We start from the raw sequence: 18,830 nt of genomic DNA on the forward strand, positions 1-18,830 counted from the left end.
TCGTCGATTTTCGCCAAGAACGATCGCCCGAATGTATACTTTCACTCTGTCTTTTCCTCTTTCTCTCTCTCTCTCTCTGTTTCTCTCTTCATTATAGACCTCGACAAATTGACATCTCTAATAACGACCTAAGCCTCTCGGCTTAGCGCGAAATATCGAGCGCGCAGTCGTGCGAGTTGCATTCGGCGCTGGCACAATGGCAAATTCTTGGCGAAAGTTCGCGGTACTGCGAAATGGGTCTCAATTGTTCCGCACGTTTTCCAATTAGTTCGCTGTGACAGTCTTCTCGCGCCGCGTTGCCTTTAACTCTCGACGTGAATAAGTCATCGCGAAACTCGTTTCGACGAGTTCTTTGCTTTGAAATGAGAGATTTTACTATAGTTGGTACGATGTAATTTGAAATGAAGATTAAATACGTTTTATCATGCTTAAAAAGTAACGTCTTTTTATTGCATCTGCTAAGCGTAAGTTTTACGATTACACGGGCAATAGCGCAAAATACTTTTTATTGCATCAAGTATACGTAAATTTTCTCATAATTTATTTTACTAATCTACTTTTGCGAATTTACGATTTTAATGGTATGCCATCCCCGTGATTAATAGTAAGAAATATTGTTAGAAAAATAATATTTGTCTAAGATTTTTCTGAACAGTTATTCTATAGGAGCAATATTTCTACAATTTTTTTTTTTTTTTTATTTGAAATATAAGAGATTATAATTAATACGTCTATGCAGAAAGAAAAACACGTTGACTTTTATGTGGATGGATCTTACAATGTAAGTTTAAATAAAATTGTTTCTCTTTTCTTGTTGTAGCTTGGACAGGGAACAACCATTCACCTTCCAGTTGGGTGTAGGACAAGTCATCAAAGGTTGGGACCAGGGTCTCTTGGACATGTGCGTGGGTGAGAAGAGGAAGTTGACGATACCGCCTGGACTTGGATACGGCGAGAAGGGTGCCGGAAACGTTATTCCTGGTGGTATGCAGTGACACATATTCTGTTATTTGATTTAATATTTACTATTTTAATTTAATATTTGCATGGACATACATGTGTTTATACTGAAATTTTGTGCACGCGTATATAAAATTCTATGCTCAATGTTATAAGATGATATGTGCGTTTAATACATATATCATATTGCTTCGACGAGTGCGCAATGGCCGCATTTTGCTCGAGGCATGTTACTTTCATCATTAATAAAATATTAAACGTCAAGATTATTCAAACAAAAATATATATATATATATATATATATTAGAAATGGCATTTTTTAATCATTGAAATGTCATTTATGAATTAATCCAATCTTATGATTGCTAACGAACAATCAACAATAAAATAAAATCTATTATATTTTCTTATTAATAAAAATTTGCTAAAAGTTTAAAAAAAAGATTTAAAAAATAATCTTACAAATTTTTTACATACATTTAATTAAAATTTTAAAAATTATGTAAAAACTCTTATATATATAAAAGCTATCGTAATCAATATTTGAATATTTATATAATATATGTAAATAATAAAATAATTATTAACTAATAAAACTGTTAATAAAATAATGGTTATAATATAATAACAAATAATAACATAATTGATACATAAATGCCGCGTATATAACGCGCGCTGTAAATTAGGACATGCAAAAAGTACATTTTAATTGCTTATATATAATTACGTTAAAATAATACATATACATATCAATATAATGTATTATATAAATTTTATCAATATGAAAGTTTAGCAGTTTTCAATTTTCTATAATATTTTTTGAAATAAATATAGATACAAAGAGAACATAAAGGTTGTATTGTTTATTTTCGATAAAACTTTACGAGCGGATAAATTTTAATTCAATGCGTATATGTGTATGTATGAATTTTAATTACTAATTTTATTAAAATTTTTTCAATTATTTTTTTGTTATATGAATAAAATTCTAGCGATCTTTTAATTATCTTTATAATCAAAAAAATTCTGCGGGAGAGAAATTAACATAATATTTATTTATATATACGTATATTAAAACAGTTATGAGTAAAAAAATATTTGACATTTTATTAGGAAATTAATTAAATCTTTGTATACTTTCTTTTTATATATTAATATATCATTTTCATGTACGCTATATTATTACAGTAATTTTTCTCGTTATTAAGTAGCAAAAATATAACGGAAAATTAAATTTACAATAAAAATATATAATCTATTGTAGTAATTTATGCCTTTTACTTTGAGCATTTAAATCTCTAATTATTCCCAAACAAATCATTTTGGACATACAAAATTATATAGCGATTGTTTCTTCTTAATTAAATTTTGTTCAAATTTACTCTAAGTATCCATGAATTAATGGCGGATGCTGTAATTTCTTCACATTTTCACATTTGTGACGCAGCCGTCTGTTGCCTCTCTAATTGTACGAGCTCTTCTATCAATCGAAATACGCGCCAATAGGTGTATATTCGCCAATCAACTGGACTGCAACGGTGTACATTGCGATTAAAAGGCGTCACGCTGACATGGACATTTTTCAAATTACACAAGGGATCGTTTTTACGTGCGCGATGAGAGGATTAGGGAAAAATAGAGAACTGACGGAGGAAAGAGGGGAGAAAAAAGGGGAGTACGCTGAACAATATCGGGCAGGTTGATACAAGGGTAGTCGTTAGTAGCGGAATCGAAGTCAAAAATGCAATTGCACGGAAATCCAATAAAGCATCAACCATTAAATTGAGCACTGTTACGCGGCTCTCTGCAACCGGAATCAACAGTGATGAACGATTTACCTCTTTCACAGCGTAGATAAATCGCCCGTTACGCGCCAATCTCTCTACTTATTTGTATTATTTTTTAAATACAAAATCCGCGCGAATTTATTCAAAATCGATACGAACTTTGACTGGCTGAATTGTAATTGTCTCGCAAATCCGTAATTAATGTACTTCAATTGAGGATCGCTATCTGATTATTTTTATATTAATTACACGAGTGCACACAAATATGCATGTATATTGTATATAAACATTAAAACATCTAATAATAATAATATACAAATGAAACATATAATATATAATAATAGATAAATAAAATTAAAGAATATTTAACTTAATATATATGGTAATTAACAAGAAATTATATTTAGTTTCTGTATGTAAATACAATGTAAAAATGAGAAAAAATCAATATACATCTATAAAGATCAATATAGGAAACATACCATCACATAAACGTCGTTCTATAATTTATAACCCTTGTAAAAGGGTTTGTTACATTTTAAACACATGTTACATTTTAAACGCTAACTTTATATGTGTTTCTAAACTATTTGCCGTATCATCATCGTCGAGGTATCCTTGCTTTCATGTAAATAGAAGATGATGATAAAAAAAGGACTAAAGGGGAGGGAAACGAGAATCGAAATAATCCCATTTAAATGCTATCATCTGTCTTTATTTTTCATGTTCAATTTCAACGGCGACAGCGAGCGTTACACCGTCGGTGCATTATTATTCGCCGTATTAATTTCACTCGTTTAAATAGTGAATAATTAAGCGCCATATTTCATTAGGGTCGGCTTAATCGCGACGGGACCATCCATAATTAATGGCTGGACGTGCGCGCGTATGCATTCTCTCTCGCGCCGAACACTTCGTTAGCCCTCCCTTTCCCCAGACGAATTTGCTGGTCATTGTTATTTCAGATATCTATAGATGCCGTTATTGGCGATCAAATTTCCATACGCGACGTTATTAGCGATCGGCCAAATGTATGTATACACGCGATTAATTCTGAGTCGCTTCGCAAGCTTAATCGTAACAATATATATTTTATAACTTCTTTTTGCTATTATTTTGCATGTGCTATTTTTATGATAATATTAAACAGCCAAATGTGTTCATTAATAATCAGTGGTGGAAAAATATATAAGAAGACATATCTCTTTTAAAATAATTACTCTTTAATCTATTACTTTATATGCCTTTAAATTCATCTTTTTTGGATAAAACAAAAACTTACATATAAAGTAAAAATTGTAATATTATAAAATATTCTTTTTAACATTTTGCGCGTACAATTAATTTTCTATTTGTCTTATTATCAAAATCTTTTTATTTATTAAAATTTTCGATACAGCCGTTTATTTTGAATTTGCCTATAAATGCAAAAATGTAATTCTTACATTATTTCTACGAATTATATCCAAAATATTATTGAAATTATATGTTTTGCCGTTGGCATATAACTAATTAAATATCATACGAAGGAGGCAAAAGGCAATCAAGAGCCAGCGCGGTAATTTGTGCGTATGTGTTTTATTATAATTAAATTATATTGGTTCCTTCTTTGGATCATCTTCGGCGCAATTACATAATAAATGAAATATATATTATATCAAAAATGTAATAATAATAATAATACATAGAACAAGAATATGAGTCACTCATGGTGTCAGATAAATGTGTGTGTTGTATAATGGAATTTACGATTTTATTTATAATATTATCTTCTTTTTCTGTTTATCTTTATTGTTCTTATAATTAAAAAAGAGAGCACCTTTTCTTTCAATTAGAGAGGTATTTTCATTCTCACCTTATACATATTTATTTTGCACATGTGTTTCGTACACGTCGATTTGTTCCATTTGTCGTTGCATCGTGCTTGTATTCTTCGTGTATATGAAAACGCGTGAAAAGCTTTATCGCTCGACAGCAGATCGATGCGCCCTAAAAATGATTAACGAGTGCTTGTCATAGATCGAGATTAATAGTATTTCAAAAATGAATAAATCTTTTGATTCATGAACTGGATATCTTGTCGCATCTCGAATTTGTATCACAAAGAGGATTTTCTCGGTGAATTATAGGCATTACAGGCGTGATAATAAAAAATGTTTCAAAATAAAAAAAATTAAATTTTAGTAAAGCGCGAGTAAATAAAATTTAAAAAAGAATTCCTCATATATGTGTAAATTTCGATGAAACAAATATTTTTCTTAAACTTTATAATTTTATTTTAAATCATACTAAGAATGTCACGCGCAAAACAACAGCGCTTAATAAGATATTTTAGATAAAAATATATAATAGACACAGATCTCAAAATGGATGGATTCAAACATGTCAATGATTATTATTCGCCGTCAATAAATAAGCAAGTTTTTTATTGCTACATTTTCATAATTTCTCTACATCACGCAAACTATTAATATAAAAAGTTATTGATTTCAGGTGCTACTCTTACATTCGAGGTTGAGCTCATGAACATTAGCGACTCACCGCCAACTGCTAACGTTTTCAAGGAGATCGATGCCGACAAAGACAACCAGCTGTCCCGCGAGGAGGTGAGAGTAATGGCAAGATCACTTAAAATTTTTTTTATTTGGGCCATTTGTGGTGCTGGTCGTAGAACTACACGCATCCCTCATTTCATAAGCTATTTGTTTTCATTAACTCGACTAAAGTAATATATAGAGTTTTAACGTAATTTATTTGTATTTTAATCATTTCTGTGTGGAGAAAGATAGAATTTCATATTATTGAATAAATTATATTTTCGCGTTTGCATCATATTATATATAATATACATATGATATATAAAAAAATCACAAAAGCTTTATACGATGCCTGCTGCGACACGTTACAATGATTAAAAGCCGCAAATAGTTTTTATGTAGAAATTGAAAAATAAATTGTCTCTCGTATATAAAAATTAAAAAATAAATTTGAGTTTTTTCTTTCGGATAAAACAAGACGATATTTCGTGGTTGTAAAAATAATTCATAGCACATTAATTGTATATAGATCATGATGATTCGCTTTAATTTAATTTACCGCTTATCTTAGAAAAGCTAATAATTATTCATATTAATTTATATTAATCGATATATTTTTTTATATACACTCGCACCGTTTTCAATGTAGCCATTTTAGTTAATTCGTGAATGTGGTGAATTTTTTCTTTTACAGGTAAGCGATTATCTGCGTAAACAGGTGATAGAGGCGGAGCAAGCTGGTGCCGGCGAAAACGAGGATGTAAAGAAAATGCTGGCTGAACATGATAAACTCGTTGAGGAGATCTTCCAGCATGAAGACAAGGACAAGAATGGCTTCATCTCCCACGACGAGTTCAGTGGGCCGAAGCACGATGAGCTCTGAAGTCTTTGTCCCGCGTCATTGCGTCTCCGAGCGCCCGTTGTCGACGTCCTCGTCACTCCTGTCATCGACGATGTCGTCGCGTCCCGCGCCACCACGTGTTCACCTCTGTATAAAATCACCTCTTTGAGTCCCCTCTCGGGGATTCCTGAAGGATCCACTGATCGATCGCCTCGAGGACACGCGTGCTCGAGCTCGCAAAACCAACCGAATTTATCAACAAACTTTTCCAGCTCAGCATCACTGACACTCGCAACGCAAAAGAGACGCGACCTTCGGGAATCTTCGGCTTGTAGAGTCCTACTCGTGTCCTTAATTGCAGGAAACCTTCGGACGTAAACGGATGAGATCAATAACAAAGCTCGAAAATTCGTAAATAGATTTTAAAGCTTTGAAAGAAATTTGAAGAAATCTTCCGAAGCTTCTCGAAAGCTACTCGATGGCACTAAATCCATAATTCGAAGATTTCTTGATTTTTGAATCCTCCGGATGTATGATCCTGAATGGAGGATACGGTTGAACTCGTTTGGAATAGGAACCGCGATGACATCCCGCGAGTCCACCTTATACGCATTGCTCGAGAACCTACAGAGGGGAATCTCGACCGACCTCTGGCATATAATCGCCACTTGAATCTCTCAAATTCTGGCACAACTTACTAGGAACATTTGCAAGTCTTTCATTGTCGCTTAATGATATTTTGCATGTTTCATGGTATTTATTATAAAAGATAAAATTTTATTTTATGACGGTAATAAGATTTCACAAGTTGCGAGCGATATTATTTTAGTTATCTAATTTATTTTCAACAAAGTTACAATTTTTTATAACATTGACTGCATTTATAAATTATTTAAAATAAAGCTTGCGAGGTATATCAATTCTTATCAAATAAAATTGTTAGCGATGAAAAATAAAATACATGCCATTCGCTAATCCGTAAAAACTATAACACATTATAATATGTATCAAATCGAATATAATCGAAAAAATAATTTTTTTAACGATTAATTTAATCTTTTTTTTTTCTCTGTTACGTTCAATCATTTTAAGCTTGCTTCAAAAACATCCATGGCAAAGTTTTCGCGGATATTCCTAGGTAGGCGACATTCCGGCGCAAAACGACGCTATTGTACATTTTAATATGATATTACAATAAAATAAACGAAAAATGCACGAATGTCTGCTCGAGTGTTTGCACGGTCGTGGCGTGAAGTGAAAGGGCTGTGTGTGTTCCGCGTTATATGTATTATATATAAATATAAAGAGAGAAAAAGGAAGAGATTGTGATGACAGAGCGAGAAAAGGTATGATGAAGAAAGTGTTTTTTCTACATGATTATAAATGTTAGCATAATTCAAAGGCATCGACATGGTGCTAAAAATCATACATGCATTCTATCCTGCTCTCTCAATGCTTCCATCAATTCCCTTATCAACCCCTCCCCCTTTCCTACCCCACAATCACAATAATCCCATCCCCCGAAACGACTCCTTGCTCGAGAATTGCTCGCATATTCGCGTTAGGAGACGAAAAGAGGATGACGAAGAAGGAGGGAAACATCCCGAGGATGCGCAGTGGAGATAAATGTGATCGCTCTTTCGCGAGCCTCTCCCTAACGTCGCGCTATCATTATTACATTTTAACTGATACGTTTTTATTACTACATTATATTGTATGTTGTTAAAGTTGGACGAAGGTTAATAATAAATCGTGTGTCTCGAGCACAGTTTGTTATATAACTACCTCTTTCAATTTCTGCATCCCCCGTTTCAATGTTTAATTATGACCTTTCACGTAAAAATCAAATAATTTATATTAGACACATTTCTCCTCGCAATAATATTGTAATTTACGCAAATAAAATATTTTTACACATATATAAGATAATTATAAAATATATATTTTATAATAAATGTTCTCGTGCAACTACCTTAAGTAATGAGATATTATAATTTTAATTATTTCAGATTGTGTTTCCAATATCTGTGCTAGTTAATCTTTGATCATTGATCTCACGCAATTGATAAGAGATTCTCTTTCCCTCTTTCAGATTTTTCTACTCGTTTTTTCCAATTTTATTTTAGACATTGAACTTTTCAATAGACAATTTTGGTAATTATTGATTTTATTGGTTATCTAAAGAATATAAAAATACAAGAATACACAGAATAATTAATTGATTCAAACACTTAATATTAATACACTTACCTTCTATGTTACAGGAGTTCAATAAATTCGGAGATTCTTAAAACGAATAAATCGTATATGAAAAGAAAAGGAAAGGAAGCGCATCAAAATCGTACAAATTCTCACCCGTTTACAATGATTTCACGTTTTATTTTAAGAAGTATTTCCACAGAAAGATTACAATGATTGCGATTACGCGTCTCTACAAAACGCAATAATAAAATGATGATTAAGATATCTAAGTTGCTAGGCGTGTCATGTTGCTAGAATTTTACGTTGTCCAGCATATATTGGTATGTTCGCTATTTGACAGGAATTATTCTAGAATATAGTTATTTCGTAAAATAGCAGAGTTTCTTCGTTCGATCGACGTGAACAAAAGTGTCGATTATTCGAATAGTCGGTCTCAAAAATCGATCAGAAAAATCGAGCAGAAAAATCGATCATAAAAATTCGTCGAGGCACCGTGGTCTTATATATATGATTGTCGAGTCGATTCTGTCGTCCGCAATTCGAGTAAAACCTTCAATTACAATGATATCTAATCGTCGCGCGAATAAGACGCACTTCAACTTCGTGAGTATCGCTACCGAATTGGAAATGATAGATGAATCCGACAATTGGGGTGCTAAGTTGTTGTCGGCGATTTAATTCAAGGAAAGCCCTTGGTACTTCATAGCTACTTATATATCTTAGAAGAAAAACTAGATAATTCACGCTACTTTGCTGCTAATATTAATACCAAATTTTTTCAGATTTATTTTTTCGTGTAGTAAAAATTTTTATACGTAAAGAATTTTTATACGTATATTCCGTTATAAATCTCTACATCAGGGAAGGTAAATTTATCAGAAGAATACGTGCTAATATAACTGTTGTAACTAGTATAAATGTGTATACATATCATGCTAGTATAAATCTATATCATGCTTAAATTCGTCGAATTACCTGAATCGATAAATTCAAAAGATGTTATCATAAAGTACAGTCTCTTCTCGTATCGATATATTATATTTGAACTTACCTTTTTAAGTAATCTTTAAATTTCTTCCATGGCAGTTATCCACATTTAACGGGAATAATAATCTGTTGCATAGCCAGATGCAACACTTTGTCAATTTAAATCATTTGCGACGCATATACACCATCATTTACAAGCATTCTTTTATTAAAAATGCTTTTTATTAGATATGTCCTATTGGGCAACAATACTACGCTTTCTTATACACACAACAATAAGATTATTTTTTCTTCGTTCATTCTGAATTGTTCCTTTCATAATAAATGATATTTCTACTCAAGTTTCTTTCTTTCTATCTCTATGCAAGGTAATAAGATCGGAATCGAATTCAAGTCTCCCGATTATCAGACGATCGGTCTTCTATCATTGAACAACCCAGCACCTCACTCTTTTATTTACTCATTTCTATCACCTCCGATTGAATATAATATATAAAATATTTATATATGTAAATAACGAGGGCGTGTAATTTTCAACGAGAAAATAAGACAACGTAGAAAAAAAATCTACGAAACCGCGTTAAAGTTTTCAGAAATTTTTATACAGAATAAAGAAAATTTCGTAAAATAAAGAAATTTCTCTACAAGACGGAGAGATCATACATAACAAAAAAAATTTATAGAAAGTAAAGAAATTTTTATCGAATCTCCGATACGTGAGAGATACCCTTCTTCGTACGCGAACGACGCGTTAAAAGAAATCCATTCACTTGAATCAATCTTAAGTCTAAATCACTGATTAATATTTGCCTAATTCATGACAGGACGCATTTTTTAAAATTTTTCCTTTACTTATTATTCCATCTCGGTAAGTCGAACGACAAGTGCATACGCGCGAAGTGCACACGGGGCTTAATAAGACTTAACGCGATGTCCAACTCGACGACATGTCACGGAGTCATGTCGTTCGACTTCGGAGTATCCTGATAATAACGAACAGGATCTTATAGCCAAGATCTCGACAGGGGTCGCGATGTTTTCACCAAGGTTCCGCCCCTTCGCCATATCGACGTTCCTTTGTCACGTTCCGTGAGAGCATGTCGTGGCCTTCGGGTATTATCACAGTCAATAGCCCTTGATGTAGGCGGCGATGTGCTTTTTCTCCTCTTCTGAGAGACCGTTCTTTAGCGTCCTACGCACTGAAAGAGAAGGCAACATAGTGGCCGGCGCCAAAAATATTTTCTATTTTATTGTTATATAAGCAAATGTGGTTTAAATCGGTGTAAGTTTTCTTCTTCTTTTGACATACACATTTCTCTAATTACTCATCGTTAATTTACTCTCGTTAATTTACTCATTAAAACAAAGAAATATTTTAGCATTTCGATTTTCCTAAGATTTAAATACTCGACAAATTACTTCACTTGACACCACTTCTGCTTAGAATCTTTCAAAAATAATCATCTATCTCGAAAACTTTCCCCAATTAAAAATTTCCGAGATGAGATAGTAACACATAAAGTCACAATTAAATTTGACAAGCTACTAATGCATTTGCATTGCATTTTGAACTTGACGCCTTTCATACTATTTGCACTCACAGTATTTATAAATTAGCTTTAATACGAAATGACAAAGAATATGAAAAATGAAAAACTTTTTAAGGGCGCACTATTCTCTCATAGAGTGCACGAAATATTTAATAAATAAAAATCAGCAGGTATAAATGCATTATGATCTGTATTGTTCCAAGGAGCATGCTGCAAAAATAAGAAAAAAAAAATGGCTGTGTTATATTTGCAATTATCATCATCGCATGAAGGTCTTTATGTCGATTCATCGTGCATGTAGTATCAAAATAACATTTTTCTGCGTTAACAAATATCTTGTTTATCCGACATAAGATTATTAAATATTAAACTCAACAACGTTCAATTAACGAGCTGCAGATGTTTGCTACAATCTTACGCGTCACCTTGTCCGTAACAAAATTCTTAATCCTCAATAATTGGGTCTATTATTGCAATAGCAACAATTTTTACGCGAATCCTGTAAGAATATATATTTATATCATAGTTCAGTTTTAAATCGTGCATACAAATTTTCTGATTGCCAGTTCTTGATATATGTATATTTTAAATCTCCGTTAAATCTGTTGTAGACCACCCGCGATAATATAATTTACGATAAAAAATTTACAATAATACATTTATAATTTAATCTGCTGTTCTAATATATACATGTTAATATTGGCCATGTATTTCGTAATTACGTACATATAAGCATATATGTTAATTAAGTTTTAATACAGCTAAAAATTTGCACAAATTTTGTTCAGCATAATTAAAATAAAATCTTAATATAAAAAAAATTATTTGACAATTAAAGTATATCAATTATTGATTTTATTGTTTTATATATCGATGGAAATACTAGCATAATCAGTAAATATCGATATACGTATCGGAATTCTATTTATTTGTCACCCATTTTGATCGTATAAATAATTAACTAGCGATTAATTTGCTACTTTGTGGAGATTAATTGATATGATGGTTTGCTTATACATCCAAGTAGTAAACAAACCATTTGAAATACACATCTATGAAAGAAAGCCATTATATATATGTTCCTAGATCTAGGAAATACTGATCGCGTAACAAAGTATTTTGTTTATATACAAATTTCGTTTTTATAAATAGAAAACTAAAAATAAATATATAAAATAAAAAGCATTTATTAAAAATTTTTGTCAAAGCAATATAAAGATATGCGAATTTATATGTAAGACAAAACTTTACTTTAATAAAAAATATGGATTTAAAAATTTGATTCAGAATCATAAAAGGAAGGAGAAACACAATATTTTACTTTATTCCGTAAAATAAATTATAAATTTTTATATTTTTTTTAATTTTATACCAAATACACTTTATAAAAAAATACTGTGATCCAACTCTGTGATAATCCTTTAAATTCATTATTCATTTTAATTATCGTCTCACATATACACATACAGATTTCATATTTTAGAATATTATAGAAATAAATAGTAAAAATTTAAAAAAAAATTATTATTATTATTAGCGTGTGTGTAAAAAAATACGCAATATATGCAAAAATATGAGAAAAATCAATAAATTACCTATTTCATACTACTCGATTCTCATTATGATTAATCTGACTTATTAAAGACGGCAGTAAATTAGCGCATTAGCCGATGATTATGGTTTTATAATTTGTAAATATAGAATCGATAAAACCAACGACCACAACGAACGTGTTCCGAAAGTACCTACTCGAAAATAATGATACTATCACCGCGGACCCTCGATATCGATAATACCAATGTCTTTGATCTGGTATCGTGTAACAAAGGACTCTTTCGACACGATCGCGAACTATCAGAATTGGACGTATATTTTCTTCCTGCGACAATTACCTGCTATCCCTTTGATCGTTCTTGTTATTCTTACAATAGATGCATTTTCCAAAGAGAAAATCGATGTACAGATTATAATTCTCTTTTCTTCATTGTAAGGCTGATAATAATATTTTAACTCGAAATATTTATATCCGTTCGTCGTAAATCAGAAATAAAATTATAACGTAATTAAAATAAATACTCTCACATATGAAATTTTAATAAAATTTATAAATTAACCAGCGTGTTCGTAAAAAGTTATGTAATTTATTATGAATAAAATGAAACAAACGTCACCCTTAACATCCACATAAATATTTTTTTTATAATTAGTGTTGCAAATAATAATTGAAATTGTAAATTATTAAAATGTTAGCAGCGACATTTTGGCCTTTCTACCGTATAAATGATCGAACCGTTATTCTGCCGTCATAAATTTTAATTTTTCCATAAAAGCAACCATATATAATGGATAATAATTTTCTCTCCCCTTCCTCTTTATTGTCTGTCGTTAGAATCGATAAAGCTTCGTGCCGTGTGGCGTTCTAATTTAATGTTGCTCAGTTAAATCGCTCGTGCTTCGACGACTTTACAAACAGAAAATCCGAGAAATGATTATTTGGTGTGTTACGTGGCGTACAGGGGTGTCACGGATATACATAAACGCACGCAATTTGGACGCGTCGTGTCGGTAATGAAATGTAAACCGATTTCACTCAGCGTCCGCTCCAACCAAATATCTTTCCTAGCTTTTGCATGAATTTGATAATAACGGACAAATGCTCATTGTATGAGCAAATGCGATTATTATTCTGCACGGTGATACTAATTAATACCATAATAGCATTATTACAGATTGTCCGCTGTATTAGTAATTAGTCATTGAAGATAATGTACGTATTATGTAAATAACGATTTATAATTGTAAACGTATCTCATAATTCCATTCTTTTTATAAAGTACTTTATAAATATGCGCATAATAATATTTGCAACAATAAAATTAGTCCTCGTGATGTTTGAACTTTTAGTCACCGTAACAGTAATGGTAACAATTTTTAAATTAGTAAATATTAATATCTTAATAAATATTATATTTATTTACCTATTATAAGCTTTGCTAAATATCACAGATTTCTCTTGATTGAATATCAAATATTAAATTTTAATAAATACAGAAACATTTATAATTTCGTGAAATATATTCTAAAAATATTATGGAATAAAAACAAGATATAACTTTTAATAAAATTATTTTTTTTGGATATGAAAGTTATAATTACAGTTTTCATTTTTTCATTTTATGTTTGTTCCGGCAACACGGACAATCTCAATAATGTATAAAATATCAAGCCACAGATTGATAGTTTACGTTCGATATAATGTTAGCGTGGTAATGAAAATCATAGTTTATGCTTAGACGATCGCACATCGATAAATCATTCGGCGCCAATCCAGACATGGCGCATCAATAATTTCGCTAGCTAGCGAATTACTGTATTGCATTGGATCGATGCGAACATTCTGCGAGAGCAAGCACCTTGTGCAGGTCAGATATCGATGTTTCTCAAGTAACGCTAAGAAAATCCAACGTCTTAAGATTGTTAAAAAAATATATTCATTTATTAACCGTTTTCAATAAACTCATCTTAAACACTCTATAGCACATTCAAAAGAAGCATCATTTTTCATTCAAAGATTTTATCTATCTAGAATCCTTTTAGAATCCGATATTTTTTTGGAATATATATAATTATGTTATAATAATCTTCTAACTACAATAAATTCTTAATCTTCTTAATATTTTTTAGAAATTAAATGTAATCTTTTCACATTACATATCGAGATATGAGTTTCTTGAAAGTTATCAAGTATAAGATGAATTGAGATTATACACAACTGATTTCCATAGGAATATTTCGATAAGAGGTAATCAAAGAACAGTCTGCTAAGAAATATATTTATAAATATTCATTGCGTCCATACACACACACACACACACATATATATATATATATATATATACGAGTATGGCAAGAACATTCGTATCGAGCTTTAAATGCAAATAGATGAAAAGCGTTGTGAGTTTATACCAGGCGTCCCAAGTTTTCACGCGAGAAAGACATTCGCATTGCGTAAGTCTCTATTAAGTCAAGAAACTTAGATACCACCGGCTTCGTTTAGGAAGAAAACTTTTTACTTATCCTTCCCTTCTCCTGCCGACGACCTGCCAATTTAGCCTCACTTATGCATATTATAGGAAACTCAAACTGCATAAAGTTCACAAGGCGTATGATCTTAACGTATTCGGTTATCCAAAAGCAAAGTCTCAAAGTTTCCAAATAGCTTCTAGCTTTTCGTAAGAAGTCGTAGAGCATAAATATGCATCCTATTATAATTCGATTTCCAAATAATCAAAGTATATTTTTATGAAACTTGAGATGTATCTTATATATCAATGTATTGTATGAATTCTTTTTAAGAGTATCACATAATTTCATTAAATCACTGAATTTTTTTTATTTCTATCTAATCATTATTTAAATAACATGATTACGCAATTTTAGTTACTTATAAGCTGCACAATTTTTAATTAGAAAATTTTCATTGAATAAAATAAAATACATATACTTTCAAATTAAATCTCTAATTCGGAATAAATTAATTTCAAAAGAATAAATGCGAGTTCATTAAGAATATCACCGATCTTGTCTATTGCGTGTTAATAATTTTATTAATTTATGTATATAAAGTACGAAATTAATATATTAGTAAAACTACCTTAAATGTTAGAAGTAAATGCGTATAATGCATGCCATGCTGGATGAAAAAAGGCCGTAAAGGGAAAACCTTAAAAAGCACTAAACCTTAATCGCAGAGATCACGAAACCTGGGCCCATCAGGGTTGATACCCCTCCGGCGTAGTGTTGTTCTCCCGGGTGCGGGATCGCTTCACTGTCGGACAGAAAGAAGAGAGACGCAAGAACGCTAGGCCACCCCGTTAGCAAGCCGCTGTCGCTAATCTTAACTGAAGTAAAGTTATCAGAGCGTGCCTAATTTTGGGTCGGACTAGTGATTGGAGATGACCGGATTAATGATCGGAGATGAAAGTGAATCGAGACCGTCACCGCAGGAATCTGTATTCCGTGACAGTTCGATCGGAGAAGGATAATCGGGCAAAGGATGAATAAGGAATGGAGGGGAAAAGCAGGATAGATTCTCCACCCCCGAGAAATATCTTTGGATAGTCATTTACAGGCCGAACATGCTGTCGTAGCGACGAATGTTATCTTTTACAGTTAGTTGTTCGTGTCGACTATATGGTATTACTGTGCTTATATAAATTTTATTCCAATCCCATAAATTGTTTCACAATCATTTTTACTATCAAAGCTCCGATTCCTTTTCGAGATTTTAACAACAACAGAAATCTTTATTTCCTCACTTGTTATATATTTATATATAATTTTTCCTTGAACGAATTATATATATTAAATATCTTATTGATTATATTGTGCAAATATCGAGAAATTCGAAATCTCAATACAAAATCAAATGGAAAACCGTTTCCGATTACCGAAATATGATTCGCTTTTGTTAAATACGCCATTTTTCCTCTCAACAATAGCGAAATAAATATATACGTGTTCGATTCATTCGGGCGCGTATTGAACTCGAGCTTATCATAAGTATGGCGGGAGGGAAAGATCGATCAACGCACTCGGCGATCGGATTACGCTGAGATTTACGCGCCATCGGCTCAACGGCAAGGATTATTTCGATTTCCTGCATATCGAGAGATCGATCAACGTCCCGACAAAACAGAAACGTAGAAACGACATAATCTACCGGCATTGTGCGAAGTTACGTTATCTCGACCGGAACGCTGGATTTTCCGTTGTCAAATTTGCGTCCGCACGTATAATACTTTGCCTTCTCAGTAACCATAAATACAATTACCAGCAAAATTTATTTCTGATTGACAAACCAAGCCTGCGCACGTGCGCGTTGTTTATGCATTTTGTACGACGTTTCGTAAAATTTATATGTCAAACTTCAGAAGTACTCATAAATGATTTTTGTGTCAAATTTTTCTCTTGATAAAATTTCAATTTTTTAATTTCAATTACCGAGATGATTAATATTGAGAATATTAGAGAGCTTTAGCTAATTAAGCTAATTAAATTATTTTATTTTAACTAATTGATAATACAAACTGTCTTTTGCAGACCAATTTCAAGTATATTCGAACAAAATTTTATTATCAAGATATTTAACGTGAAAGATTTAAATTTTTTAGCATATCGTATTCTCTTCAATCTCACTTTTCTTTTCTATTTAATTATTATGAATTAAAAAATTCTTTGGAAATTAAAGTAAAAATACAATTATAAAAAAAAATATATATATATATATATCTGAATTTTTAACTTATCTGAAACATTTATGTTCATTTTGTGCACATATGCATTATGCATATGTCTATATGATATTATATCCGTGCTTTTTTCTCTATACAATTACGCCTTATTGTTATTTATAATTTTATGTTATGTATTATATTTACTCTTACCATCTACTTTGAAAACATTCCAAGTCATCTGATCGAAAATTTCCAAATTGGACAGGTATTACATTACTAGATTTTCTATCAATAGCAACAGTACGTTAAGATAGATAAATGAACGCGAATATTGAGACAGAGACACAGAGATCGGTGCTATAATAAAGTGCATAAAAAGAAAAATCGTATCGACGACACACGCACGATCGCATGTTCGATCTAGGGCGTCGACGCCGACATCTCCAAACTTCTCGCTTATCGATCGGCTCCGGTGACCCCACAGCCTCTATTCGTGGACCAACCGTTTTCAATAATGTATACTGCCTACCGGATAATTCAAGGCTCTTGTGGCATCGAAATTTATTGGAAAATTTTACGGTTAGCACCGTATTTCAGTGTTTTCTATTGCCGATGAAACTTCAACAGCAAATTTTCACGTTGCTTGTAAATTTGTTTTATTAAAAATTTATATATTAGAAACTATGTACATATATATATATATATATATAGTGATTGACAAGAAAAGGGACCGTCCCTATTTTGTAAGTTTGTGTTCCAAATATTATAAGGAAATAAAAGAAATTTCTATATTTTTTTTTTTTCGAAAAAACAAAAAATTAATCTGAAGAAAATATTATTTTTTTTTGTCCTATGAATATTAGAATTAAGTTAATAAAGAATTATTTAAGCCAAAGACATTCAAAATTTTCTTATTTTTTTATAATTTTTATATTTAAAATATCATTGCTGGTCGTTGTACGAGGTATTCATATTGTAATTTTACGATAAAATATTTATATCGTTGCATCCACAAATACGCTGTCGTATAGGAATCCGCTACCGATTGATAGATCGATTCCTCGACCAGAGATCGTTCGATAAAGAGGAGAATCTTGGTGCATGGTGCAGGGATCACACTTACAAGACTTACGATCGGCGTGTCTGGTCCTCTTGCGCTCGCGTGGTGTGGTTCTCGTGGCTGGTGCTTTCGTCGCGGTTTTCACCAGAGATTCCAATAGTTCGTCAACGCCATCGGCCAAGTTGCCGTTGGTGCTTTCATCCCTGAGCACTGGACCCAATGCAATTATACGTCCTAAAATAAATTTTTCCTCCTGCTTTGATACTTTCCAAATTTCTTTCAGTAATAATTTCGTCTTCTTAAGATTGCAATTTCCGATATTATTATATGTATATGATCATATAAAATTGGTGTGTCCCATCTACCATACAAATATTAAATGGTTTTTTTTATATAACACCCTGTATGTATATATAATCTTATATAATTGCGTAAAGTTCATTTTCTCTCGGGTCGTCAGAAATTTGAATTTATTACTCCATTCATAAGTTTTGAGTGAATTTTCCTCTTTATAAATCGTTAAAATTTTTATGTATCTTTAAGGATTCCTTTAACAAAATTTTGCTAACAATACAAACTATTGTATGTGCATATAGCGTTATATTATTGGTCTCAGGTGTTATTTTCAGCTATTCTCACAATTCGATGCTATTCGAAGATAAATTTTCTC

The 18,830-nt window shown here is 31.6% G+C and overlaps 2 protein-coding genes across 6 annotated transcripts in view; one reads left to right on the top strand and one right to left on the bottom strand.

The window, feature by feature from the left end:
* Fkbp14 (peptidyl-prolyl cis-trans isomerase Fkb14) overlaps positions 1–7,906 on the top strand; it is a 61,720-nt gene extending 53,814 nt beyond the window's left edge. Inside the window, exons 2-4 of one of the 2 annotated variants that reach the window (XM_070311108.1) lie at positions 821–984; positions 5,241–5,365; positions 5,979–7,906. In XM_070311108.1, the coding sequence (XP_070167209.1) occupies positions 821–984; positions 5,241–5,365; positions 5,979–6,167 (478 nt within the window). In that variant the 3' untranslated portion in view covers positions 6,168–7,906. The remainder of the gene's footprint in view (positions 1–820; positions 985–5,240; positions 5,366–5,978) is intronic. The other variant, XM_070311109.1, reaches the window with a different exon arrangement.
* A 552-nt stretch (positions 7,907–8,458) lies between these two features.
* The window catches only part of Fhos (Formin homology 2 domain containing), a 133,881-nt gene continuing 123,509 nt past the window's right edge, over positions 8,459–18,830 (bottom strand). For 3 of the 4 annotated variants that reach the window (XM_070311408.1, XM_070311410.1, XM_070311409.1), the window contains 3 exons: positions 18,233–18,394; positions 15,605–15,765; positions 8,459–10,513 (listed from right to left, as the gene is read on the bottom strand). In XM_070311408.1, the coding sequence (XP_070167509.1) occupies positions 10,499–10,513; positions 15,605–15,765; positions 18,233–18,394 (338 nt within the window). In that variant the 3' untranslated portion in view covers positions 8,459–10,498. Of the gene's footprint in view, positions 10,514–15,604; positions 15,766–18,223; positions 18,395–18,830 lie in introns of all 4 variants that reach the window. The other variant, XM_070311411.1, reaches the window with a different exon arrangement.

Source organism: Polyergus mexicanus, unplaced genomic scaffold (assembly GCF_030449975.1).
Source record: "Polyergus mexicanus isolate NDT 795.1 unplaced genomic scaffold, iyPolMexi1.0 SCAF_19, whole genome shotgun sequence".
NCBI lineage: Eukaryota > Metazoa > Arthropoda > Insecta > Hymenoptera > Formicidae > Polyergus > Polyergus mexicanus.